Source organism: Chenopodium album, chromosome 4, assembly GCF_948465745.1.
Source record: "Chenopodium album chromosome 4, dcCheAlbu1.1, whole genome shotgun sequence".
Taxonomy (NCBI): domain Eukaryota; kingdom Viridiplantae; phylum Streptophyta; class Magnoliopsida; order Caryophyllales; family Amaranthaceae; genus Chenopodium; species Chenopodium album.
Window position 1 is genome coordinate 68601240 of NC_137837.1, and position 26372 is coordinate 68627611.

The window sequence follows — 26372 nt, forward strand, 5'->3', positions numbered from 1 at the left end:
GGTGTTACCGTTTATGATGCCCATAAGAACGAGATGTTTCTTTTGCGTACTGCCCTTATGTGGACCATCAATGATTTTCCTGCATATGGCAATTTGTCCGGGTACAGGAACAAAGGGCATAAAGCATGTCCCATTTGTATTGATGACACACCGAACGTGTACCTTGACCACTATGGCAAAGATGTGTACGTGAGGACCCAAAGATTTCTTAGGCGCGATCACCTGTATCGTAAGCAGAAAAAGGCCTTCGATGGGAAAGTTGAGGAGGGGGTTGCGCGTAGGCCATTGAGTGGAAAGGAGGTTTATGAGAGAGTGAAGGGTATTCCATATGTTTTTGGTAAAACAACGAAACCAATTGACCCACACGCTCTCTTTAAAAAGGAATCAATCTTTTGGAAGCTTGAGTACTGGAAAGAACATGATGTTAGACATTGTCTCGATGTGATGCATATAGAGAAGAATGTTTGTGATGCAATTCTGGGGACAATTATGAACATTCCTGGAAAAACGAAGGATGGCAAGAGTGCGCGGTTAGATTTGCAAGAGTGGGGTGTTCGTACGGAGTTGTGGGTTCAAGCTAAGGTAGGGATGGTGAAGGTTAAGGAAAAGGGAAACGAAGATGGTGGTCAAAACCGTAAGGGGAAGCGCAAGAAAAAGGCCACGGGTATCGCAAAGAAGAAAGGTGATGGAAAAGGAAAGAACCAAAAGGTGTATTTACCTCCAGCTTGCTACACATTATCAAAGGAAGAAAAACGTAGGTTTTGTGCTTGTTTGTATGACATTAAGCTTCCATCTGGGTTCTCGTCAAACATGAAAAGGTTTGTTTCCTTAAATGGAGAATTGAAGTTGACAAGTATGAAATCCCATGATTGTCACATGATTATGCAAGTTTTCCTACCGATTGCACTTCGTGGTATTTTACCAAAGCACGTGAGAGAAGTTATAACAAGCCTCTGTGGGTTTTTCAATACTATCTGCAGCAAAGTTCTTGATCCCTTTACACTTGATGCTCTCCAGAAGAATGTTGTGGTAACTTTGTGCAAATTTGAGATGTTTTTCCCACCTTCACTTTTTGACATAATGGTGCATTTGATTCTGCATTTGGTTCGTGAGATTAAGTTGTGCGATCCAGTATTTATGAGGTGGTGCTATCCTTTTGAACGACACATGGGTACACTGCAAGATATATAAAGTAAGAAATCCAGCTCATCCGCAAGGTAGTATGATACAAGGAATTGTGTCCGAGGAGATTGGGAATTTCAGGGCAGAGTATGTTGCCGTTGCCGAACCTATTGGGCTTCCCACTTCCCGACATGAAGGGAGACTTGATGGTCATGGCACAATCGGGTCAAAAAGGATCTGGGCTGCTCGAGATCAAATCATGCAAGCTCACCTATTTGTGCTTCATCATATTGCGGAGGTTCACCCATATTTAGAAGAGCACATGGATAGTTTGCGTGTTGAATATTGTAGGGAATAAAGTTCAAGCGTTAAACCCCTAGCTTGAACCCCACTGTGATCATACACTAAAGTATGGTGGCGTCCAAAAGGGAAGAAGAAAGAGCAAAAGAGTCGCCAACAAGTTTTAGGAACTTGTAAACCGTTCACGAGGTGAAGGTTACACCCCTTAACGATCCAAGAGATCGTCAACTCCATAAGGTCTAGAACCAAATAAGGGTTCGGGGATGAAGGTACAAATCCAACCTAAAAGAGATTGAACCTGCCCTAATAATAGGCCTCTACTTTATTCTGATCGTATTCATGTGCGCTTTCTGACTAACATGCAATCAATAGGTTTAACCCTAAACCTGTTTATCTATGTTGGTTGAATTTAATGCACAAATAAATCTATTATTGGCGATCACTTGAATTATAATCAAATTGAACCCTAACAAGATTATTAATATCTTATTAAGCGTGATTACAAGTACGAATTCCCTTTAAACATGCATAAAAAGGCGTGATCAAGCAATAACAACGAAAATCAAGCAACATCATAATAACTTATAATCATCATTATAATAGTCACAATAATAATCATAAATAATAATATCATCATAGATAAAATAATCATCATCAAAATAATAATAATATTCATAATCATCATAAATTATAACAATTATAATCATAATCATGTTCATGTTAATATTAAAGCATAATAATAGCAAGATCCTAGGCATGATACTAACAAGATTAATAACAAACCCTAGCATGTCACTAAGCAATAAAAATCAAATCTTTAGCCCTAACATGATACTAACGATCATAAATATTAGGAAGAACATAGGAAGCATCGTAACAATCATATTAAGCATATTTGATATTATAACCTTTTCCCTAAACATGATACTAGGAATATCCTAATAACGATATAAACACGATTTCTACATCATAATATCAATTAAAACCATTAAATTACTTACTTTTATGCCTCGTACCTCTTTCTAATAACAAAATACACACGTTAGTAACTTCAAGGAAAATAATAAAACAAACAATTAAATTAAATAATTGAAAGAGAGATTTGGGACCAAACCCTCAGAAATTAAACCTTTCACGTCTAGGGCGAAGGCAACTTCAAATATGGCTAGGTGTTTCTAGATCTTGCGAATGCAGAATTTTGTATGTAAAAGACAATTTTTAGAAAAAGAGAAAGAAATAGATGGATGAATGATTAAGAGAGAATGAGAGAGAATTAATGATTGCGAATGAAAACTGATTGTAGGTGAATATTAATTGAAACTGATTGTTGATGATTGAAAACAGAGTTTTTACGACGTTATTTATAGAGAAAATCAGCCAAAAAGATAAAATATCAAAATAGAGCACTTGACGCACCAAAAACAGAGCTGGCGCCAACCCTGGCTAACTGGCGCCAGGCACCAACACTAGCGCCAGGCGCCAATGCCTGGAGTCAGGCGCCAGGCCTGTTTTTGACGTGTTTTCGAAAATCAGATAAGTTTGCCGTACTGGAGGATAAAATCGTATATTTTCCTCAAAAATGCTATTTGATTTTAATTAAAAATCTGAAAAGTGAACAAAAGTCAATTTATCAATGCTAATTGAATTAGGAATGAAAAGAACCTTCTAGAAGACTCTAGAAGAGTAAAACCATTCCTAATTGCATTAGGAATGATAAATCATATTAGGCCCTCCCCAAAATCATTGGGCCGCATATAAGGCTCAAACCGGGCCCAGTTTAGTAAATTGGCCATAACTTCCTCAATATTCATCGGAATTGGGCTTATAATATATCTTTGGAAAGCTCTTGTCAAGCCCAATCCAACTACACTACTATTGGACCCATATCATGGACCAACCAAACAATATTAGCTGTTTTATTAAAATAAGTTTTCAAAAACAGAGAGAAGAGAAAAGAAATTAAAACTATCCGCAATACTAGACTTTCCACACTTTCGCTTCATTCGATTATGATTTGATGTGAAAGGTACTCATCATTGGGTTTGGTTTTGGGGAGACACAAATGGGTGTCTACAAATATCCATCAAAAGGGGAAAGAGCACTAATGCAGTTGCATAATAAGATGTTTTTGAAGTGGTTCCATGATCGTGTAATGTGTCAATTGGATGAGACTGTGTCTGATACAATAAAGTGGCTAGCTTATGGTCCAAAGGAAGATGTTCATTCATTTGAGGGATATGATATAAATGGGTACACATTTTGGATTGAAAGTCGGGATCAGAAATCCTCATCGATTCAAAATAGTGGTGTCACTCTTGTGGCTTCATCAAGAGAGTTTGCAAGTGCGAAGGATACATCACCAGTTGACGCACTATTATCATACTATGGACGAATTCAGGAAATATGGGAACTAGATTACCGTGACTTCAAGGTTGGTCTATTCAAGTGTAAATGGGTCGATAATAATAGGCGCAACGTGAGAAATGATGACTTCACTCTTGTAGATCTTGGCCACTTGTGGGATAGTCTTGAACCATTCATCCTTGCATCTCAAGCTAAGCAAGTGTTCTATGTAACTGACTCGTCCGATCCAAAATGGTCCATCATCCTGGCTGGCAAAAGGAGAATTTTAGGGGTTGGAGAGGTTGAGGACGAGGAAGAATATGATGCATTTGATGATTCTTCCCCTTTCACTGCTTCTACACTTGATGTAGAAACTGATGTAGATGATGATGCTACTTATATTCGATCTGATCACAATGAGGGAATACACGAATGAGGTACTTTTATTAATGCATGTTTTATTTACTAAATATCTTATGCTCCAACAACCTTGTTTATTTCAGGAAGTATTTTATTTTTTTGCATTTTCAACGTATAAGCATGTAATATGAACTAAATATATGAATTGATTAGAGGATTATATGTGAATTTGTTATGAAACCAAAGAAGTTGGGTAAGTGTTTGTCTTTCTTCGTGCCTCAGATTTGATTGCCATTACTGATGACTAGCAACATGCTTTGCTTGTTTACTGTAGGTGTGCACATATCATGGATCCTGATGAGAACCTTCATTCTAATGAGGATATGGATGATGATGATGGTGACGAGTTGTATGATGTTAATAAGGAGACGGATATGGGGGAACCGGAAGACCAAGCTTATGACAAGTTCCAACATAAACTTGATGAATTTGAGCGTATAGCTGAAACTGCCCCACCTATTGATGATAATGTGGTTTCCGAAGTTGTAGGTGATTCACATTGTGAAACTCAAATGCAAATCCAAGTGAAAACAACCAGTGGTAGAGGAGGGGTAAAGCCACCGGTGAACAGAAAGAGTAGGGGTGCAACTAAAGCTTTTAAGAAACCCGGCGTTCCTATGGTGCTTGAGTTTGATAAGTTAGGTCAACCTACTGGCCAATGGCGCGACAAATTTTCTAGTCAAGTTGGCATTCTAACTCGTAAAATACCAATCACACTTGAGTTTGCCGATATACCTCACGGGTTGCTCCAAACATTTTGGGACGATACTATGGTAAGTATTTCTTTCAATCACACTTTTATTTTTAATTCATATATATGTTGGCAAAAAAAAAAAAAAAAAAAAAATTGGAAAAACAACCCCCGGGCCTAACCTGAGGGCTGCAGCCGGCAGCTGCCCGGGGCTGCTGCCTGGGTGCTGCAGCTGCCTGGGCAGCATGGGCTGCTGTAGCTGTCTCGGCTGCTGCCTTCCCCGATTCCCGGGTTTTTTTTCATTTTTTTTTCTCTTGCCTAACGTGGATGTTTGCGCCAATTACAGAGTATGTTCCATATTCCTAATGAGCCGGCCAAGAGAAAAGTCTTTGAAGCTTTTGTATAAGAGAGATTCAAAAACTTCAAGAGTTACTTGAGGACGAGATGGATCCATAAGAAAAGAAGGAGAAGACCAAAGAAAAATGTGCCTGTTGATGGAGAAGAAGAGAAACCTAATAAGAAACCGTGGGATTTATATCCACAAATAACGGTGGACGATTGGGAGAAGTTTGTGGAAAAATCTTCCACTAGGACCGCACTTGTATGTTTTTATTTATCAATAGAGTCGGCTACTCATATTTAGTTTCTTACAATGACTGATGCTAACATATATTTCTGAATGTGTAGGAAAAAAGCGAACAAGCTGGAATCAATGCCGAAAAGAAATTGTATAGCCATCATATGGGTTGTAAGACCTTTGCGGAGTCAAGACCAAAGTGGGTCAAAGCGGGTCTATACCCCAAATCCATAATGTCATCAACTGATAAACCACTTTCTTCCACGGTCACAACTTTGGTTAATCGTGCAATTGACTGGTGGTGTGCTATGCATAGGATGGACAAGAAAACCAGCAAGTATGTCATGCAACCGGATAAGAAAGTAGTAGCAGATGCACTTGTAAGAAAATTTTTCTACTTATTAATTATATTTCCTTGTCAAGTACATTGTACTTAGATCTGATAAATTTTTGTGTTGTTAAAGCTCGAGCATACTTCGGAAGTGATTGAAGGCAAGCTGACTCCAAGCATTGAACATGATCCTTTCACCTTAGCTTTGGGAAAACCATACCACCCTGGGCGAGTAATTGGTTTTGGCGGGAAACAACTAGGGTGGGAGAAGGTGATGGGTTCAAAATACACCAAATCAAGAAAAAGCAGATCAAGTGTTAATTCGCCACATCCGATTGATGAGAAGGAAAAGGAATCAATTAAGGCGAAGATACGCGCGGAGCTGCAAGAATAGATGCAAAGTCAATTCAATGCCATTCTGAAGCACATGAACTTGCCGCCTTTGCCATTTCCCTCGAGTACCCCAGTAGACTCATGTAGTCACCCAGGAGGCCCCGAGGACGATCCACTAGTTTAGAGAGAGGTAATTTTAGTACGAGGACGAATTACGTCATGTGAAGTTCGTCAAATGAGGTCGTTTGCATGTTTAATTATTTTACTTTTGCAGGATCCTAGTCCTATGGATGCAGAGTCATTGAAGAGAGCAAATCCGATGCCTGAACCTTTCCCAGATGTTAAGGTGAACTTCACTATGTAATTAGCTTTTCTTATGTTAGGCTTTCGTTTGTTATTTCATAACTTATATCCTAACTCCTAATCAAATATGTAGGAAGAGACGCCTTGTGAGCTTATTCACCCCGGGGAAAACACCGGTGGACAGTTGCAGTTGGTGGGGTATGGTAGTGCACAACCTTTTGACAAGGTCCATTTTAAGTCTAATACTAGCACCCATTACATCTCGGTCGGGATCGATCCTATAGTTGCTGGGTTTGAGGACTTACCACTACCGGTGCCTAGAGAGGAATATGATTTTTAAAAGCTGCGTGACGCGACCGGGAGCTTTGTGCAATGGCCACGTGATCGGTTGAGGTTGGTAGGAGGGGTAAGTAAACACTACTTGTATGTAACTACTTGTATGTAACTAGATTAACATGTGCTTTGTGCAATGACCATGTTCTTTTATGCTACTAGATTACTATGGAAAATCAGTCCGCTAAAAGGAAGAAGGTGGAGAAGCCAAAATCCAAGGAAGAAGGTCCTCCAAAGATGGAACAAGGACAAGCGTCGAAGAAGAGTTCGAGAGCTTCATGTACTCCATTGGTAGAAGCCAATGTCCTTAGGTCGCTTTCGAAAGCATGTACTTTTCTTCACAACCGTGTTAGTGAGTTGCCTACGGGTACACATATTCAAGTGAACTTGCCTAAGGCATTGTTCCACTATGATGAGGATGCGATTGCATACATTTATAGAGAGGATGTGACGGAATTTCTAACCGGTTCCATGCTTAACATTTCCATCATTCAAACTTTCATGAGGTAAATTAACGAGACTATTTCTAAACATATTGTATTTTTGATATTTTCGTACCAAAACAATGCAACTAGTAATTACTTGCACACATTACTTTCTTGAAGGTCACTACAGGAGCTCCTTGCTAGTAAACCCGATGGTGAAGCAGCAGTTGGGTGGTTATGCTCCGAGCAGACCTCCGTAACCAAATGCTTGCATAACCCTCGTGATGTGATAAATTACCTTGAGCGGGGTATTAGAGAATCAATGCGTGCGGGAAACAAGTTCATATTAGCCCCTTGCTTTGAGGAGTAAGTTTAAATATGTCACTCTTAATTTGTTTGTTAAGTATATATGTTGACGCATAACAATTGATGGATTGATATTTGCTTTAATATATATGTAGTCTACATTGGAGCCTTATGGTGATTTGTGTTTCCAATAACACAATCTACTACTTTGACTCGGCTCGTATATGGCCACCAAGGAAGTTGCTAGTGAATAACCTATTGAATAGGTACATACCGCTTCCTATATATTGTTTTGTATCATCACCTAAGTGATTGAGTGGCTATGTTCCTAAATTGTTTGTTTTTTTATTTTTTTGAAGTGTTATGAAGAAGTTGAATTGTCGTTCGGTTGCGGGTCCCACGTGGAAATATTCGAAGGTAAAGCCTTGATATATTGATTTATTTAATAAAATTGCCTTGAGTTATGGCTATGCATGACTATTTTAACTTTGTGTCATGTTAGAGTGCGCAACAAGACAACGGCGTTGATTGTGCCCTGTACGTGATGAGGTTTATGCATGACATAGTCAATAGGTGCACTGAAGCCCAACACATTGAGGAGGTACTTGTTTTTATTTTTTTTCGGTTCGATTTCGGGTAAAAGCCGTCCTAAAACTAAGTAGAATGCTACTTTGCTATGATTCCAAACATTAGACACCTAAGACTAGTTGTAATTGACATGTTATGATAAAGAAATAGCTCATTAGATAAGAAATGTAGAAATCGGGCAAAGTAGTAGTGAAATAGGCGATTTTGGGTAAAAGCCGTCCTAAAACTTAGTAGAATGCTAACTTGCTATGATTTCAAATATTAGACACCTAAGACTAGTTATAATTGACATGTTATGATAAAGAAATAGCTCATTAGGTAAGAAAAGTAGAAATAGGGCAAAGAAGTAGTGAAATAGGCGATTTCGGGTAAAAGTCGTCCTAAAACTTAGTAAAATGCTAATTTGCTATGATTTCAAACATTAGACACCTAAGACTAGTTATAATTGACATGTTATGATAAAGAAATAGCTCATTATATAAGAAATGTAGAAATCAGGCAAAGTAGTAGTGAAATAGGCGATTTTGGGTAAAAGTCGTCCTAAAACTTAGTAGAATGCTAATTTGCTATGATTTCAAACATTAGACACCTAAGACTAGTTGTAATTGACATGTTATGATAGATAAATAGCTAATTAGATAATTAATGTAGAAATTGGGCAAAGTAGAAGTCAAATAGGCGATTTTGGGTATAAGCCGTCCAAATACTTAGTAAAACCTTCTTCTGATGCGATTACAGACCTTAGACACCCAAGACTAGTTAATATGGGTTTGCTCTTAGGACAAATTAGGTCATTTGATACAAAATGCATAAAATGGGAAAGTGAACACCCGAGGCAACTACAGCACCCGAGGCAACAGCCTCGGGTTATGCCAGGCAGCTGCAAGCAGCCACCAGGCAACTGCAACAGCTGCCAGGTAGCCGCAGTAGCAGCCTAGGCAACTGCACAGGCAGCCGCATTAGCCACCTGGAAGCTGCAGCAGCAGCCAGGCCGCTGCAGCAGCAGCCACCAGGCAACTGCACAGGTAGCTGCTGCAGCAGCCCAGGCAACATCCTAGGCAGCTGCAGCAGCCGTGCAAGCAACCGAGCCGCTCCAAAAGCCATGGGAAGCAGCCCGGGGAGTAATTTATTGGCTTATTCATGGCACCTCATTCTATTTTGTGTAATTTTTGCGTACTTGTTAGTGTATAAGCTAAATAAGTCACTTACGCCGATTTTTGTTACAAATCATACTAAAACTTAGTTGGGTGCTCATTTGATGTGATATCATAAATTACATGCCTAAGACTAGGTATTATGGGCATGGTTTGAGAAAAAAAATTCCAAACGAAAAAAAAAGCAAAAAATGGGCAAGTAGAAGTGGAATAGGCGATTTTGGGTAAAAGCCGTCCTAAAACTGAGTAAAATGATCTTTTGCTATGATTTACAACAATAGAAACCTAAGAATATTTAATAATGATAAGTTATGATAAAGAAATAGCTCATTATATAAGAAATGTAGAAATCGGGCAAACTAGTAGTGAAATAGGCGATTTTGGGTAAAAGTCGTCCTAAAACTTAGTAGAATGCTAATTTTCTATAATTTCAAACATTAGACACCTAAGACTAGTTATAATTGACATGTTATGATAAAGAAATAGCTCATTAGATAAGAAATGTAGAAATCGGGCAAAGTAGTAGTGAAATAGGCGATTTTGGTTAAAAGCCGTCCTAAAACTTAGTAGAATGCTAACTTGCTATGATTTCAAACATTAGAAAACTAAGAATAGTTATAATTGACATGTTATGATAAAGAAATATCTCATTAGATAATAAATGTAGAAATCGGGCAAAGTAGTAGTGAAATAGGCGATTTTGGGTAAAAACCGTCCTAAAACTTAGTAGAATGCTAACTTGCTATGATTTCAAACATTAGACACCTAAGACTAGTTACAATTGACATGTTATGATAAAGAAATATCTCATTAGATAAGAAATGTAGAAATCGGGCAAAGTAGTAGTGAAATAGGCGATTTTGGGTAAAAGCCGTCCTAAAACTTAGTAGAATGCTAACTTGCTATGATTTCAAACATTAGACACCTAATACTAGTTATAATTGACATGTTATGATAAAGAAATAACTCATTAGATAAGAAATGTAGAAATCGGGCAAGTTGGAAGTCAAATAGGCGATTTCGGGTAAAAGCCGTCCTAAAACTTAGTAGAATGCTAAATCGGGCAAGTTAGAATGATGTTTGAAATATTTAACATATACATTATTATTTTTTAATTATTAGTTTGAATTTTAAGTAATATATGAATGATGTTTAATGTTTGGTATTTTTTTCTTTCCAAAGGTTTGTAAGATTTAAAGGGAAGGCCCTTTGACAAAGGAAGAAGTTGATGAAATTCGCGACATGTGAGCTTTTTTTGTGACATTTGATGGCATCTAGGTAGAATATATAATATATATGTGTTAGTTATATAATGAATGAGATTGAGTTTTTTTTTATTATGAACAATTAATATTTAGTTACTATATCTTTTTTTTATTTTTATTAAATATATATGTACATTATATTACTTATTTGTAATTAGTACTATATATTATTTATGAGTTTTATATATGTTATTATTATTATGCATTTTATTGTTATTGAATTATTATTATTCCAAAATTTGTAATATTTTTAATTAATTATTATTAATTATTAATATTAATATTAATTAATAATAATATTAATAATAATAATAATTTTAAAATTACAGATTAATGTGCATATCAAAACAGGTCACTAATAATAATATTATTATTAATTATTATATATATAAAAATAAAAAATAAAAAAAAAATTACAAATGGGAAGCGGTTTGGCGCCAAAACCGCTTGCCATTTGCACTGGACATAATGTTATGTCAAGTACAAATGGAAAGCGGTTTTGGTGCCAAACCGCTTGCCATTCCCCCCAAATGGGAAGCGGTTCTGAACCGCTTGCCATTTGCCATTTACATGGCAATTGGCAAGCCCCCTAAACCCATGCGGTTCAGAACCGCTTCCCATTTGGGGGTTTGAACCGCTTCCCATAACGTTTTTTCTACTAGTGCCATCAAGTACGTCGGGATTGCTTGAACTATAGCTATGAGTAAAATTTCTTTTTTGGCTCTAGACAATAATTTCTCCTTCCAACCTTGCAATTTCTTCCAAATTTTGTCCTTAAGAGCACAAAAAATAGCCTTTTTTTTTATTTCCCTACTAGTGTCGGAATACCAAGATACTTACCATGCCTTTCAACTTGGTGCATATTAAGCACACCTATCAACTCACTCTTCCGCTCGACGATAACTACTTTGCTAAAAGAGACTTAAATGAGCTAGTAGATTAATCTAGATAATTGAGGAGCAATACCAACCATACTACATGTATCCGGAAGCTTCTAGAACATGAACCAATAATTCATCAAAATAATGGGCTTATTAAAATTTGGGTCACACCCAACATAAAAAATACTAATTAATATGACTATGTTTACTCTAATGTATACAACACAAATTTTGATTAAAGTAATGCATGCGAATAGTGCAAAAGTCAAATTGAAATACTTTTACAAATTGAAGGGGATAATTATTTTCATTTATTACGTTGTAGGGAATAAAGTAAAGACATTATTAAAATTGGTGACTCGAATGAATAGTCATCTTTCACATTAATTCAATTAGGTCTAGTGATAATTTTCACTACGCTAGTAAATACAACTTTTTTCATTGTTTATCTTAAGTGACACATTTAACTCGTAATTTTGAGTTCTAATAGTTTCAATTAGGAAAAATTGACATTTGCTACCAGCAAAAGAACCGTGTGTTACATTTGCTACCTGTTAAATTTTTTTTGTGTTTTTCTAAGCTATGCTCCCCTCAGTTATTGAATTTCTAAGATGTACCCATGCTTTTTCAAAGTTATAAGCTATGCCCTCCACTCACGATATTTTATCAACAATACCCTTTGACAACCATATATGTTAACAAAAGTTAAGTATTTTTATCGACAATGGTGCTGTGGCGTTATTTATTTGACACATGTCCCATTCTAATTGGTTTAACACTTTTAAAAAAAATTAAAAATCAGAAAATAAAATAATAAAAAAGGTTATTGTTAACGTTAAAGGTTATTGGTAATAAAAATTAGTGAGGTTGAGGGCACAACTTAGACGTTTGAAAAAGTATGGATACAGCTTAGAAAAAGAAGAAGTTTGGGGGCATAACTTAGAAAACCCTAATACTACCTCCGTTAAATGTTATGTGCAACTTTTTCCATTTTGGGATGTTTTCTATTATGTGCAACTTTCAGATTTATTCCTATTTTTAGTAAGGAAAAAGTTGTGGAATGACCTTTTTACCCTTACTTAACTCACTTTTTTTTTTTAATCTTTGCCCTTACTTTAATCTAATCATATTCACCTAATCTAATCAGATCACCTAAATCTAATGACTCCCTCCATTTATTACCCCCAATTCCCCCCAACTCTCTCATTTACTCACATTCCCAACCACCTTCAATTAATGATGATTGTTGAGCTTCTCTATTTCTTCTGGAGATTTCTCCAGATGAACCCTAGTTCATCATCTGGGGATTTCTCTCTCCTGTGTTCTTCGATTTCCCACTTCTTCCTCTCTCCAGATCTGCACTTCCTCTCTCATCTTTTCTTCGATTTCCCACTTCCTCTCTCCTTCGATCTTTCTGAAACACTACTCCCTCCTAAAAGATCCCCAACCTGGATCCTTTGAAGGATGCGCACATGGCAACCAACGGCAAAGGAGAGGAGAATCTGATCCTCCATCTCATCCATTGCTTCAAGACTGGATCTTCCTTCCCTCGTGAGTTCTATGAGTCAAGTGAAACGGGTCCCTACTGTACCTTATATACCTATAGAGCTCTGGGTCAAGTCCTTAAAAGCATAGATGAGGAAGAAAGGAAGAAGAGGGAGGAAGGACAGGGTGAGTCCCGTCGGAAATCTCTTGATTTCTCTGAGGCTCCTCTAGATCTGGTGGCTGAGAGTGCAGAGGGGAGTGTTGTGGGCGCAACTAAGCCCAGATCTAAGAGGGAACGGCCACCACCAAAGGTGCGTTCTTCGAGGAAGGCGGCGCGTGTGGCTTTGCGTAGGATGCGTGGGCTCCTTGACAACGAGTACATCGTTTTGTCTTCTGATGAGGAGGGTGATGAGGAACCACCATCCAAGAAACCTGAGGCTGCCTCTTCCTCTGTCCCTGTTGTGCAATGCTTCGTGAGGCGGATGAACCCTAGGGTTCAACCCTCTGAGTGACTGCTCTCGTAACGATTCCTAACCCTAATTTTTTCTTTAATTTATTTGAATCCCTATTTATTGATGGATCTGTTTGATTGTGTGCTGGTTATATTGTGGTTGTTGAAGTCCCAATTTAATGATTAATTTATGGTGTTAAATGTTGCTGTTTGTTGTTTGTTGATGGAGTGTGGATTATTTGTTGAATATGGTTATTTTTGGCCTTGGATCTGGTTGTGGGTGTTGATGGGTGACTGAATAATTCTTGTTGGAGTATTGTTGGCTAATTTGATGTGTAATCGTTGGATTTATTGTTGTTGTGGTTTCTGGTTGATTATTGATTGTTGGTGTCTGATGGGTTATGGACAAAATGCTGCCTCTTATGTGTGTGTGTGTGTGTGTGTTTTTTTTTTTTTTTTTTTTTTTTGTAAACACCATGTTAGAAGTAGTGTTGGCCTATAAGGGAATATGGTTGATGAATGATGAGGCTATTTTGGCTTGTTTGTTGCATATAATGTTCTCAATGACCTTTTGTGGAAGAGAACACCCTGTATTTGATTCCCTCATTGTTTCCTTTGTAGTGCTCAGTGTGGAGTCCCTTTCTTATTATGAGTATGTTGTTATTGTGTAATCCAAATGATGAAGGGACTCCATTGAATTTCAATTTGAACAAGTATGTAGCTCCATCATTCACAATTTTGTGAGTGATGTTGAGGTAACCTTGTTTGAGTTGTTGTATTCATCAAACTTATGAACTTCTTATGGTTTTTTTTACTTCACATTATAACCATTTTCATTCCATTCAAAATGTGGCTACAAAAAGCCTATTACATGAGTACTTGGACTTTCACATCACTGCCTTAGTGGTATATGACACTCTAACGCACAAAATACACCTAACCACCTATTCATTTAGATTGCAAAACAATAAAAAAAAAATAAAAAAAAAAACATACAAACTTCTGTTGGTTATGTGTGGCAGTATATGCTGTTGTCCTGATTTGATGAGTAACCTTGTCTAATCTGCATCCACCTCCATTTCCTGTGTTGTTGCATGAGTCTCTTCTGGTGCTGGTCTGAACACTGTGTTCAAGTACTCTACAGCCTCTAGCACTAGCTCTTTGTGAACAAACACTTGATTTGGCAGAATACCTAGATTTTCAAGTTTTTTTTTTTGTTCATGTGTGGAATTTTGTATCTATTCCCTCCTTCTGCCTTGAGTATTTTGATCATGCATCTCTGTAGAGTGACCCATATGTACTTATTGTTTTCTGGCTTGAATGTGTTGTATGACTCAATCACCTTCTCAACTAGCTCATCAACATTTTTAGGGAAAGATTGATATTGTAAGGACTGGATAGACCTGAAAAGACCTAAATCCAACACATTTAGATCAGGGGATTGAGCTGGTTGGAACACAAATTGAATATTAAACCCATTGGATGTTGTTGCTGCAACAAACTCCTCATCTCTTGGTATTTGATGTGGCCTTGCATTGTCCCATTGTATGACAACATTCTTGGGCAGACTTTCAGGCCATTTTTCCTTGATTGCTGGAATTACTTTGTTGAGTAACATGTCCCTTATGACCTCCCTGTTTACATTCTGAAGGGCCCTTGTCACCATTGTTCCTGCTGCTCTGTTCTTGCTTGATTTCTTTGCTCTGTCTTGGACTGTGAATGGGAATATCCCATACTTTCCATCATGTAGTAGTTCACCATTTATGCCATACAATGGCTTACCAATAATGGCCATGAACATTGCCTTTAACTTGAATCTTCTTGACTGTTGTTCCATGTATGGATCCTCTTCACTTGGTAGGAGGTAAAACCTCCTTTTGTCAGGGTTCAAGTAGAACCATTTCTCATCTATGTGAATGGCATAACTCATGTCTTCAAAACTGGGGTCCTGATTTCCTTCCACAGGGTTTATATAACTTAAAACCCACTTCATTCTAGCTATCTTGTGATCTGATGTGAGTGCTGGTTTGCAACTTGCTGTGTGTGTTCTCAAACTGCCCTTTTTCTTCAAGTAGTGCAAAGTCACATGTGAAATGTTGAGTGCTGCTGCATATGACCTCTCTGTTTGCCTTAAATACAGAGGAACTGATTGTAAGAATTCATCTGTGAATTCCCTTGGCTTTGGACCTGTTTTGCCATACTTTTTTATCCTGACATCAATCATATTCCCTTCTGCCATCTGTTGTTTTATGTCTGTGAATATTCTTGTGATTGTTGATTTATGCACTCTGAATTGTGTGGAAAGTTGCATTTTGTATCTTCTTGGCAAAGTTCCATCTTGCATCTTCACCAACATTGCATCAACAATCTCTCTTCTCTGATACATGGTGAGTTGTTTTCTGTTGCTTGTAGTTGCTGCATGATTCTGTCCTTGTTGTTGATCTTGATCTTGATGCATGGTCTCTTGCTGACCTTGCTCATTTGTTTCCTGAGTCCCTTCTGTAGACTGTTCTTCATGTTGCATGTTTTCATTGTCAGAATCATAGAACTCTATGTCTTCATCTTGAATTTGTTCTTCCTCTTCAAAATAAATTTCTGCCATGAGTTCCTCTGTCAGTAATTCATCGATATCAAACTGCTGAGATTCATCTAAATCTGCCATTTTTTTGGGGGTCCCTTCCTTTTTCAGGTTGTTGAAGATGTTGTAGGGGTGGCAGATGAAGTTTTTTGGCAAGATGAAGCTGCCCTATACTTTTGTGTACATAGAGAACGAGCAACAACACTCTTGATTATGGTGGATTCCTCTGTGCAGTACTAATGTGCCCTATGCTGTAATTTTTTGGGTTAATGGGGGGCTAATTTATGAATTTAGGGTCTAACTTTTGAGATAAACATTTGGTTGTAATGTTTAAAAATTGATGATGGCTGTATTTAATGCTTTGAAATATCAAAGCTTGGATGACAATGGGGGCTTCCTTTTATAAGCCTCTTAAATGCTCTGATTGATGCTCTATTTATGTTGATCTAAAGAATTGAATGCTTGTTTTTTTTAAAAGGTGGAGGGAATTTAAAACCCTCCCAAAATTTCAAAATGTTCGAAATTTTGACAAAAAAAGAGAGGGAATCTGATTTCCTACCAAGGGAATAAGATTTTCCCACTAAAGTACATGGAGGGACCATTTTTTCTCTCTCCTCCAAATTTAATTAATTCCATCTAACTACACCTTAATCAATGCCCTCCATTTTTTGCATTGGCAACCGTGAACTCACTCAAAGTTGCACAAAACAATTAACGGAGGTAGTACTTTTTTTTTTTATTATTTTGCTAACACCCAAATCTCTAAAATATTTATTTCACTACCAGCTGACTTACGTCGATATTATTTCTGTTAGCTGAGTTTAGCCACCGTTCAACCACCTTGCAGCCACCCCTCCACCTCACTGCCACCCCTCCACCACCCTCCCCTCAACTGCCACCCCTCCCCCCTGTCGGCGTCGGCGCGAAACCCACCCCCTCCCTTTCCCCCACCCCTACGCAGCCAACGAACCCCTTCCCTTTCCCCGTTCTCGCTGCCCCGACCCCCACCCCGAACCAAAACCACCCCTTTCCCTTTCCCCCACCGGAATCCGCCCCCAGCCCGTTCCCCCCACCAAAATCAACCCCCTCCCCTTCCCCTATCGTTTTTGGCCTTCCCTAACCCTAAACCACCACCCCCAAACCACCCAAAACGAATTTAGGGTTTTGCTTATGGTGGTTTTGGGGTGGTAGTTTAGGGTTAGGGAAGGCCAAAACGATAGGGGAAGGGGGGTCGATTTCGATGGGGGGAACGGGGCGAGGGGGCGGATTCTGGTTGGGGGAAGGGGAAAGGGGTGGTTTTGGTTCGGGGTAGGGGTCAGGCAGCGAGAACGGGGAAAGGGAAGGGGGGATTGTTGGGGTGGGAAAAGGGAGGGGGTGGGTTCGCACCGGTGCCGACCGCCGTGACGGTGGGGACGGAAGGGGGTGACAGCTGAGGGGAGGGAAGGGGGGTTCGTTGGCTGACGTAGTGGTGGGGGGAAAAGGAGGGGGGTGAGTTCGCGTCGGCGCCGACCGCTGTCACAGTGGGGAGGGAAGGGGGTGGCGTGGGGCAGCGGGTACGGGAATGAATGTGCAACAAGTGGTGTCGGTTGGTCGGGGTTACTTGGTCGGTCAAGGGTTACTAGGTCGGGGGTTAATAGGTCGGTTTGGGGTTACTTGGGGTTACTAGGGTTTACTAGGTCGGTTAGGGGTTACTTGGGGTTAGTAGGTCGGTTGGGGGTTACTAGGTCGGGTTGGGGTTACTTGGTCAAGGGTTACTAAGTCAGTCAGAGGTTACTTTTGTCTGGGGTTACTTTATCTGGGGTTTACTTTATCATTTGTTGATTTGGCACCCTGCCGCATGGTGCGGCCACCAGAAGAAACGCGCTGTATGTAGTATGTATCACATTGCAAACACATTATCCAAAATACACCAACTTCTTATTAGGAGCCATTATACAATTACATCAGTCTTTTATATCCATCCAAATCAAGGAAGTATCTTCTTCTATTAGGTACTTATCTTCTTCACATTCGAAGAACTTCTCTCCTTAATTACAAGGATGTCTTAATTTGGTTATTAAGAACTAAGCTCGAGAAATCTTTTAGCCATTGGATGCTTAGCATCGGAAAGTTGATTAGGCGGCAAAACTTCAACTACTGAACCATCTACCAAAAGGCAAGCTATATCAGCTATTCTTTGCACTTGCCTTATGCTATGAGATACCATGATCACTGTCATCCCTAGTGTTGTCTTCAACTTCACGAGTGCTTCCTCGATGTTTTGAGTCGATATTGGATCTAAGGCACTTGTAGGCTCGTCTAGCAGCAAAACCTTTAAACAATATAATCTAAAAAATTAGAATTTGTGAAAGTCATGAAATTGGACATACAGTGTACTACCTTCGGATCATATTATATGCAACTTCGGAGTATTATTTGTGAGATATAAAAAATGATCCGGAGTTAGTTTATATGAATGTAAGTCATTGTTGTTACCTCGGGTTCATTGGCAAGGGTCCTTGCGAGTGCAACTCGTTGTTGTTGTCCAACGGATAGTTCGTTCCCATTCGTGTTCATAAAAGAGGAATCAAGATCAGCAGCATTTAGCAATCTTTGCACTTCTTGATCACTTAGCTTCTTTCCCTTCAATTTTGGTCCATAACGTATGTTATCTGCTACCGTTCCTATAATTAAAATCATCAATTTAAGGTCTTTAGATTTTTGAACAAACAATCCTAATCAAAACTTAAACTTGTAATCAGGAAAGTTCATTGTATAATATCTCCTCTGTTTTGCAATATATAACGACTCATTTGGTAGACAATAATATACTGACAATAAATCACACAAGATTGATTTCGAAAAATTACTTTTCACGTACGTTTTGATTCGATATTAATCTGGATAAATTCATGTGTAATTCATTTACAAGTCAAATATGTAACAACCTCATAAGATTTCATGTCACTATGTGAATATGTGATGTTTCGATAATTTGGAACATTATCTAATATTGTCAAATCAGAACAAGTTAGACTGACATAGACTTGCTGTTTTTTAGTTAAAAAAAACATGGATTTTCATCAATTTGCAATTTTATAAATCTTAAAGCAGGAAAATGTACTGATTGAAACCAATTAAGAATTGTTAAGCAATTTATTAGCTCAATAATTTAGACCAACTCTCATGAGGGGTACCCAAGATCGTATTCAAAGCATTTATTCGTAATTCAGAATCAAATCTCATAAAATGCATATTAGAGGACTTACTAAAAGTTTTCATGCCTTGCCATCCTCGAAAAAAAATTACACTCCCTCAGTCGTAAAATAGTTCCTAATTCCTTTTTAAGCCGTAACTTATCAAAGTGCTTTCTAAGCTTACATAGAATTTGAACTTACTCTTTCTTAGAAATTTTAAAGAATGTATAGATTAGTATGGTACATACGCTGTATTATAAACAATAATGTAAGGTTCGTGTAAACTTGTACTTAGTGATACTTTGACTTAAATCAAGAAAGTTGGTCTTCAATCGATATCAATTTGTTATAAGAACTAAAAGAACAATAAATTCTTCCCTATGTTTGGATAACAATGGTGAAAATACAGGGTAACATTTTTTCTTCCTAATTTCTCCGATATATTAATAATTTACGGAGTATTTATTGTAGATAAAAGTAAATGAATCCCTCTATTGAGAAGGAAGTTTGGACCTACACTCTGACCCTCGGTCCTTGGCTGCCTTAGTGGCTTAGTGCCGTTGTACCACATACGGCACTTAGCATTAACAATCAATTTTTGATGTTAATCACTCAAGGTCTCAAGGATCTAAGCTAGTCTATTTGCATTTAGCTCAAGTAAACTACTAAAGCCACATTTCACAAAACTTTTGGGTTTATATAGTTCCTATAAACACCAAGCTATTTGCAAAACCATTTATTACTACTCCACAAATATATAACAATCCACTTATTTTGTTTTCATTACCTTTCGCATATAACTTTAACCACTTAAATTACGTTGACTATTTATCACTTTAGACTCACTTTAAAAACCAATTATGGTAAGAAACCCAAACAAAAAATCCGATACAAAAAGTACACTTTCAAAATAAATATCCAAATTAGATTCATTATAACAACACATTTGTTATCCATTTTGATCAACTCCAACAAAAAAAAAAGGGCTAAGCTAACAATTTACCTTGAAATAGGGCAGGGAGTTGAAAGAGCATGCCAACACGACGGCGAACGGAGAGCACATCAAGATCACAAATATCACGGCCATCCAAAAACACCGTCCCAGCCGGCGGCTCCCACAACCGGTTCATCGCCCGTAACACCGTCGACTTGCCACTACCACTAGGACCAATGATCCCTACGATCGTACCCCTTGATATCTTCAAGTTCACCCCATCTAATATGCACACCCCTTTATCTGATACTTTCCTCAAATTCTTTATTTCAAATTTCTTTTCTACCTTATCATCACCATTGATAATATTGTTATCATCTTCAATGCTAACGAGCAGATGCTCTGTTGGGTCAACCCCTTCAACTGTATTATCCATCGTAACACAAATTATAAATATGATTATACGATAATAATATATAGAGCTGATCAAACATGGTCCGATTTAAATATACATTTAGACTATTAATTAATAGTCTTTGACTAGTTAGGCCGATTGGGCCTATTTTGAATTTAGCAGGTTTGGGTACAATTTGACCCTAACCCGGCCATATGATCAGCTCTATTAGTTCGTATTTTATATAATGAAATAAAATAGGAGAGGGGAGCATGAACGTACCTTGAAAAGGTTCAACAGTAGTGGGTGACATGTTAAATTTGTAAGGATGTTGTTTTTGATGAATAAATTATTGTTTTTTTTTGGATTATATGATTTTATATTGAAGGAGAAAATAGTGGAGATTTGGAAGGAAGTATACTTGGTTGAAATATACAAGGAAAATGAGAGAAAGAGCCTTCCCTGGTGTCAACTAAAGTGGATAGTATTATTTGAGGGGGGTTGTAATTTTTGTCTCTTGGGTGGAATCTATTGTGTGGTGGGGCTATTCTTTGATTTCAACACTTTGTTCGATTCTAGGTAGAGCAACTCGAGTAAAAGTTATCACTTATCAAGGGATAGGAGCACGGGTGACTCATACAGATAGCGTATCACTTATTAAGTAAGGTTTGGTTGAGTGGTAAAGATTGAATTTCACAACTTTCACGACTTTATTGTTATAGGATTTTATTAATGGCACTTAAGAGGTGAGATTTCTCTTGCATTTATCGCTTACAACATCCAAGAGGGCACTAGTGACTTCAAATGATGAATCCTAAATCATTATTCTGTTTATTTAGTCACTTGTGAGCCATTTAATTTGTGGCCTTGTGGGAACCTTTTGATGCACTTTTGTATCTTCATAACTAGTAGAGTCTACACATGAAATCTTGTTCTATATTTATGAAAAGTCGGGATTGAAAATGTTATGAAACTAGGGCAACAATTATTTATTATTGGTAATGAGAAAGGGTTAAGTGCCTCCAAAGCCTATTAATAATTACTCCCTCCGTCTCAAATTACTCGCAAACATGTGCATTGGCAAGCGTGTCCAGTCAAAATGTTGCAAGTAAACTGGGACAGAGGGAGTAAATAGAAACTTCTTTCAGTCTATTTTTTCCAAAGAGAGGTAAATGTTTAAAAACTTTTAATAAAAAAAATGGATATCCCTATCTCAAAAGGGCTAGCAACAATTCATAATCAAATTCGTTTGGTAGAAGCCGAGAAGCTCGAATGTGAGCAAAGGCTTGCTCTGTTCTGGAAGCACCTGCCTAAATGAAAATTTACAATACAAATGGTAAATTAATTTTAAAACAAAACAAAGAAAAGGTCTTTATTCAATATTGTTTTGTTGATTTAAATTATTGATACAATACCAATTTAGAAAAGATAGGATAATAAGTGGTTTTGAATTTGTTTGCTTGCTAAGAAGCATGGGTATTCACACCATTAATCTCATGTGAAACAAGAGAGGCCATTCTTTGAGAAAAGAATGTGTTTTGGTAAACATTTGGGCTAAAGTGTTTTATTAAACACAGCTTAACCAATGCAAGGTACAAAGTAGCAAGTCATTTTGATACTCAAATAGTAACTCTTTTAAAGTCGTATTGTTTCACTAATATAATTACAATTAATTTCTAACTAATATAAATGAGTAACCTTTATTTTTCACTTGCTGAAGTATAAAATGACAAAATTTTAGGAACTACTTGTATTATGTTAAGGGTCATTGACTAAAACTTCAATTTTAGTGGTAGTGGTAGTCTTTGGGATGATTCAATGGTAGTAAAGGATGACCACTATACTCAATTTTTTAAAAAGAATAATTATTTTAATAATCGGCTAATGAAAATTAAGTATAGGAGTAGCCATTTTGTAGAAATTTCAACATCTTTGATTGGGATCAAAGAAGTAGAATCTCCTACATTTATTTGTCTATAATCTCGTAGCATGTATTATCAAGACAGTTAGCCCAAGACCGATTTTAACGGCCCAAAGTTTTGAAGTGTCTTATGAGCTTAAGTTTGGGCCAGCGGTAACTTGTCTGTACGTATTTGTTTATTAAACAAAATCAATTGAACTTGAATAAATTTGTAAGAGCACAAATAATTAAGTCTGAAAGTCTTCCCAAAAAAAAAAAAAAAAAAAAAAAAAAAAAAAAAAACTATTTCATATATTTTCATGAACAATCATTGTTTTAAATTCAGAAAAATCTGTATTGATGAACAAAATAGACATTTAAAGAAAGCAAATACTTGGTATTAAAGTATAAAAAGTAACATCTTTAACATTAATAACTAACCCTCACTATGACTAGCCACATATAAGAATTTGTGTTTATTGAAATTTATAATTTAACTTTTTTTATTTTTGAATAAAGTTATACGTAGTAATTTAAATTTAAAGAAAGCAAATGTTAAAGTAGAAAGATGGGTTTGGCAAAAGTGTAATGTAGGGCCGTTGAAGTTATAATGTACAGCTATAAAGAACGGTTGTCTAAAGTTGTAATTTATTTTCATTTTCGCTAATCATCCAGAGGAAAGCTGGTTGCATGTTAAGATTTAAGTGAGAAAACGATTATATTCAACTTAGGGCCTGTTGTGTTCAGCTTAATTTCAGTTCAGTTGAGTTGTTCTCAGTAAATCGAAACAGGCCTCTCTTACGTTGAAATTCAATTCAGTTTAGTTTAGTTCAGTTCAATTCAGCTCCTAATTTCCTTCTCTTATAAAATATTCAGTTCAGTTCAGTTCAGTTCAGTTCAGCTGAGTTCAGTCAATGAGAACAGGCCCTTAGTATAGGTCTTCTTTGATTTTTTTATTTTTATTTTTTTTTTCCCCTTTTGTACCACTTTGGATCCACCATTTGTATAGAAATATTGGTACGTTGTACAAAATAAAATTATAAACCAAAAGTTTTATCCAAAATAAAAATCTAAGGGCTTGTTTGGCATCATTTTTTGTTTTTATTTTTCTTTTTTTTGAAAACTAAAAACCAAAAGCAGGAAACAAGAAAAAGGTGTTTCCACTTTTTTGTTGTCAGTTTTCAAAATTATCATGATTTTAATAAGTCTAAATATTTTTTGATTCATTATGTGACATATATAATATACTTTTAAAAAACAAAAAACTAAAAAACAGAAAACCACAGCAATGCCAAACGAACCCTAAAATAACTTTTTTTTTTTATCCTACTAAATCTATCCAAATTTATTGAAAATAAAACTCTAAAATAACTTTTTTCAGTCAAATTTTTTATCCAATTAAATCTATTTAACTTTTGTTTATCTTGTTTAAAAATATATTCAAATAAATCCTACGTGTCATACTAATAATTAATTGTCTGTGTGACACTTGGTAAAAACTTGGAATGCCAAGTGTCACTGTCTCGCGACCTGACTAAAAGTTTAGCTTTATATTTTATTTATGTTATACTAGTTTTTTGCTTAGGTGATGCCAGGGTTGTTGATAATTAATTTTTGGCTTGAAGGTTCATTAATATATTCCTGTAATCCCTTTTGATAATGTAGGATATTTAAACATACGATATCCTATCGCTTATTTATATAATACTGTACTTTTTTTTTTAATTTTGTTTGTAAATAGCTATCTATGTTATTATTGAATTGAAATTATTGTTATTGAACTTAAAATATTTGTACTGAACTGAAAGTATTTTTACCAAAACAGATTATTTTTACAGATTAAAACTTATTTTTATCGATTCTCTACTATTTTTTTTAACTAAATTAAATTTTTTACCAAATCTCTACTATTTTTTTTAACTAAATTAAATATATTATAAATGGATCTCATTTTAACGAAATTTTTTAAACGATTTTTATGATAGAAATAAAACTGAGTGGGATATTTATTATAAATTATGATTAATTTTGTATATATTAAATATTAGAAGTATAGTGATAATAAAACTCTATACAACATTTTAATCTTATAAAATCTATCTAAAAATCAGTTATATATTTAGCATCATTTGTGTTACAAATATACCTATTTATCGCCTACGTGACGCGACACTTGGCGAAAAATTAAAATACTAAGTGTCGCTATCTCGTGGCATGAGAGACCGACTTTATTTATTAGTGATATCAGATTTACTAAAAGAATTTTAAATTTTTATTAATAGATTTTTTTAAAAAAATACATAAACTTTCATATGTGGTTGATCACACCGTGTGGCCAGCCATATATTTTTCTGAAAGAATGGTCGGGGTTCAGGGGTCGTTACTCGGTCAGTCAGGGGTTACTCTCTCGGTCATGGGTTATTCACTCGGTCAGGGGTTACTCGTCGATCAGGATTATATGGTTAAGGGTTAATCGTGTGTTAACTGGCTACACGATGTGACCATCCACACACAAAAGTTGCTGAAATAAATATATATAGCATTTTATTGGAGAGAAAATTTTTCACGAAATTATGCCAAGTGTCTTACCTGATGATTACTTAATATATTGTATAGATTGCAAAATATCTCTAGTATCAACACTACCAAACCTTTCATCTTCTATAAATGTCACCATACAAGTAATCATTTAATCATTGCTCACCCATTTGGTTTTGAAGTTTTTTCTTGACATGATTCACGGAAGAAAAACCTCTTTCAATAATGCTTGTTATTGCAATTGGTAAATTTAGTACAAGTTTCAGTAGCAAAAGCATCAATGGATGGATATACATCATGTTTCTCAACCTTTACTAGATTAGTAAAATGGTCACTAATTCCGCTCTAATCACAAAAATCCATGCATATCAATAATGTAATGTCCAAGTTTATTATATTTAACCTGTCACAACATCACTTCTAAAAAAAATCTCTTGATATAATTGAGCAATTTAAATAATTTTTGCTTATGAAAATCCTAAAATGAATTAATGGGATTTAAAAAAAAAAAAAAACACATAAAAAAATGTCAATTATTGTCCGATTGAGATTTGTGATCTTAAGTGCCTTATACTTTAACTTCCCCTGTCCTCTAGGATAAAGAAATCATCCATATTGAAACAAAAAATTTCATTTATTTTACAAAATGAATATACATCATTCATTAAATATTCAATTCTCAACTTTCACCTCTCACCATTTGTAGACATATTATAGTTTTGTAAACTGGATTCATATCAATGTTAATATTATCATCCTTACGTTACAATGCTAATCGAAAAAGTAAAAGTAGTAGGTATTATTTATGATGTCTCTAGTATGGTATTATATGGATTCGGCACATATTGAAATAGGAGTCAATTATACAGGAATCATTTCAAAACGCTCATCAATTCTCTATAAAGGTAAGTTCTAATAACAGTGTACAATAAACATTGTACAATTGTAGATGTAACCTCTAACATCTTGTAAATGATTATTAGAAATTTATTCGTTTCACAAGGTTTTCTCATTCAATTGACAGAAGGGTGGCTTCCCCAGGCCATTCACTACAAACAAATTTGTTGAAAATAATTAATACAAAGTACTTATCTCGCGTAAATAGATATTGTATTCCCAATAAGAACATGATTGATGTAAATATCATTGAGAAATAGAGGATAGAAATCGCAATAACAAACTAGAAAATTTGTGATGCTTAAAGCCCTAATTTTCAATGGGTATATAATGTAATAATTATTTCACAAGTTATAAAGTTTCAAAATTATTTAAACGGACACTGTAGATCTCAAATAAAAGGATGTAATCATTTATTCTATCAATGCAATTATTAAAGAAAAAAGGGTTTCACTAATCTGAAATTTTTAACATATGCATCCTCTTTAATTATTTATTTATTTATTTTTCTCATATTGCAATTTCTTAAGTACACAATACACTCGATGTTTATTTAAAAAAAATGTATATTAAACAAGTACACAACAATACACATACTTACCTTATATTAGCTTCTAAGCAATTCAGTGCATTTAGTCACTATATGT

The 26372-nt window shown here is 36.0% G+C and overlaps 2 protein-coding genes across 2 annotated transcripts; both read right to left on the reverse strand.

Moving 5' to 3' along the window:
• Positions 1–14500: 14500 nt before the first annotated feature.
• On the reverse strand, positions 14501–15970 carry LOC145628068 (uncharacterized). The gene has a single exon (XM_081680393.1). The coding sequence runs from the start codon at positions 15968–15970 to the stop codon at positions 14501–14503; it is 1470 nt and encodes a 489-aa protein (XP_081536519.1).
• Positions 15971–17781: 1811 nt separating this feature from the next.
• Positions 17782–20826, reverse strand: LOC145629241 (ABC transporter I family member 17-like). Its single transcript, XM_081681787.1, has 4 exons — positions 20673–20826; positions 20066–20419; positions 18362–18549; positions 17782–18197 (listed from the first exon to the last, which is right to left on the reverse strand). Exons 1-4 carry the CDS (start codon positions 20701–20703, stop codon positions 17943–17945), a joined length of 828 nt encoding a protein of 275 aa, XP_081537913.1. The 5' UTR covers positions 20704–20826; the 3' UTR covers positions 17782–17942.
• Between the last annotated feature and the right edge of the window lie 5546 nt (positions 20827–26372).

Bases quoted from the DNA above. Each gene is read 5' to 3' on its own strand.
- LOC145628068 (XM_081680393.1), bottom strand. From the start codon at position 15,970: ATGGCAGATTTAGATGAATCTCAGCAGTTTGATATCGATGAATTACTG.
- LOC145629241 (XM_081681787.1), bottom strand. From the start codon at position 20,703: ATGTCACCCACTACTGTTGAACCTTTTCAAG. The intron at 18,550-20,065 runs GTAAATTGTTAG...TTTTAATTATAG, and splicing joins ACTCCCTGCCCTATTTCAAG to GAACGGTAGCAGATAACATA. The intron at 18,198-18,361 runs GTAACAACAATG...TATTGTTTAAAG, and splicing joins CCCTTGCCAATGAACCCGAG to GTTTTGCTGCTAGACGAGCC.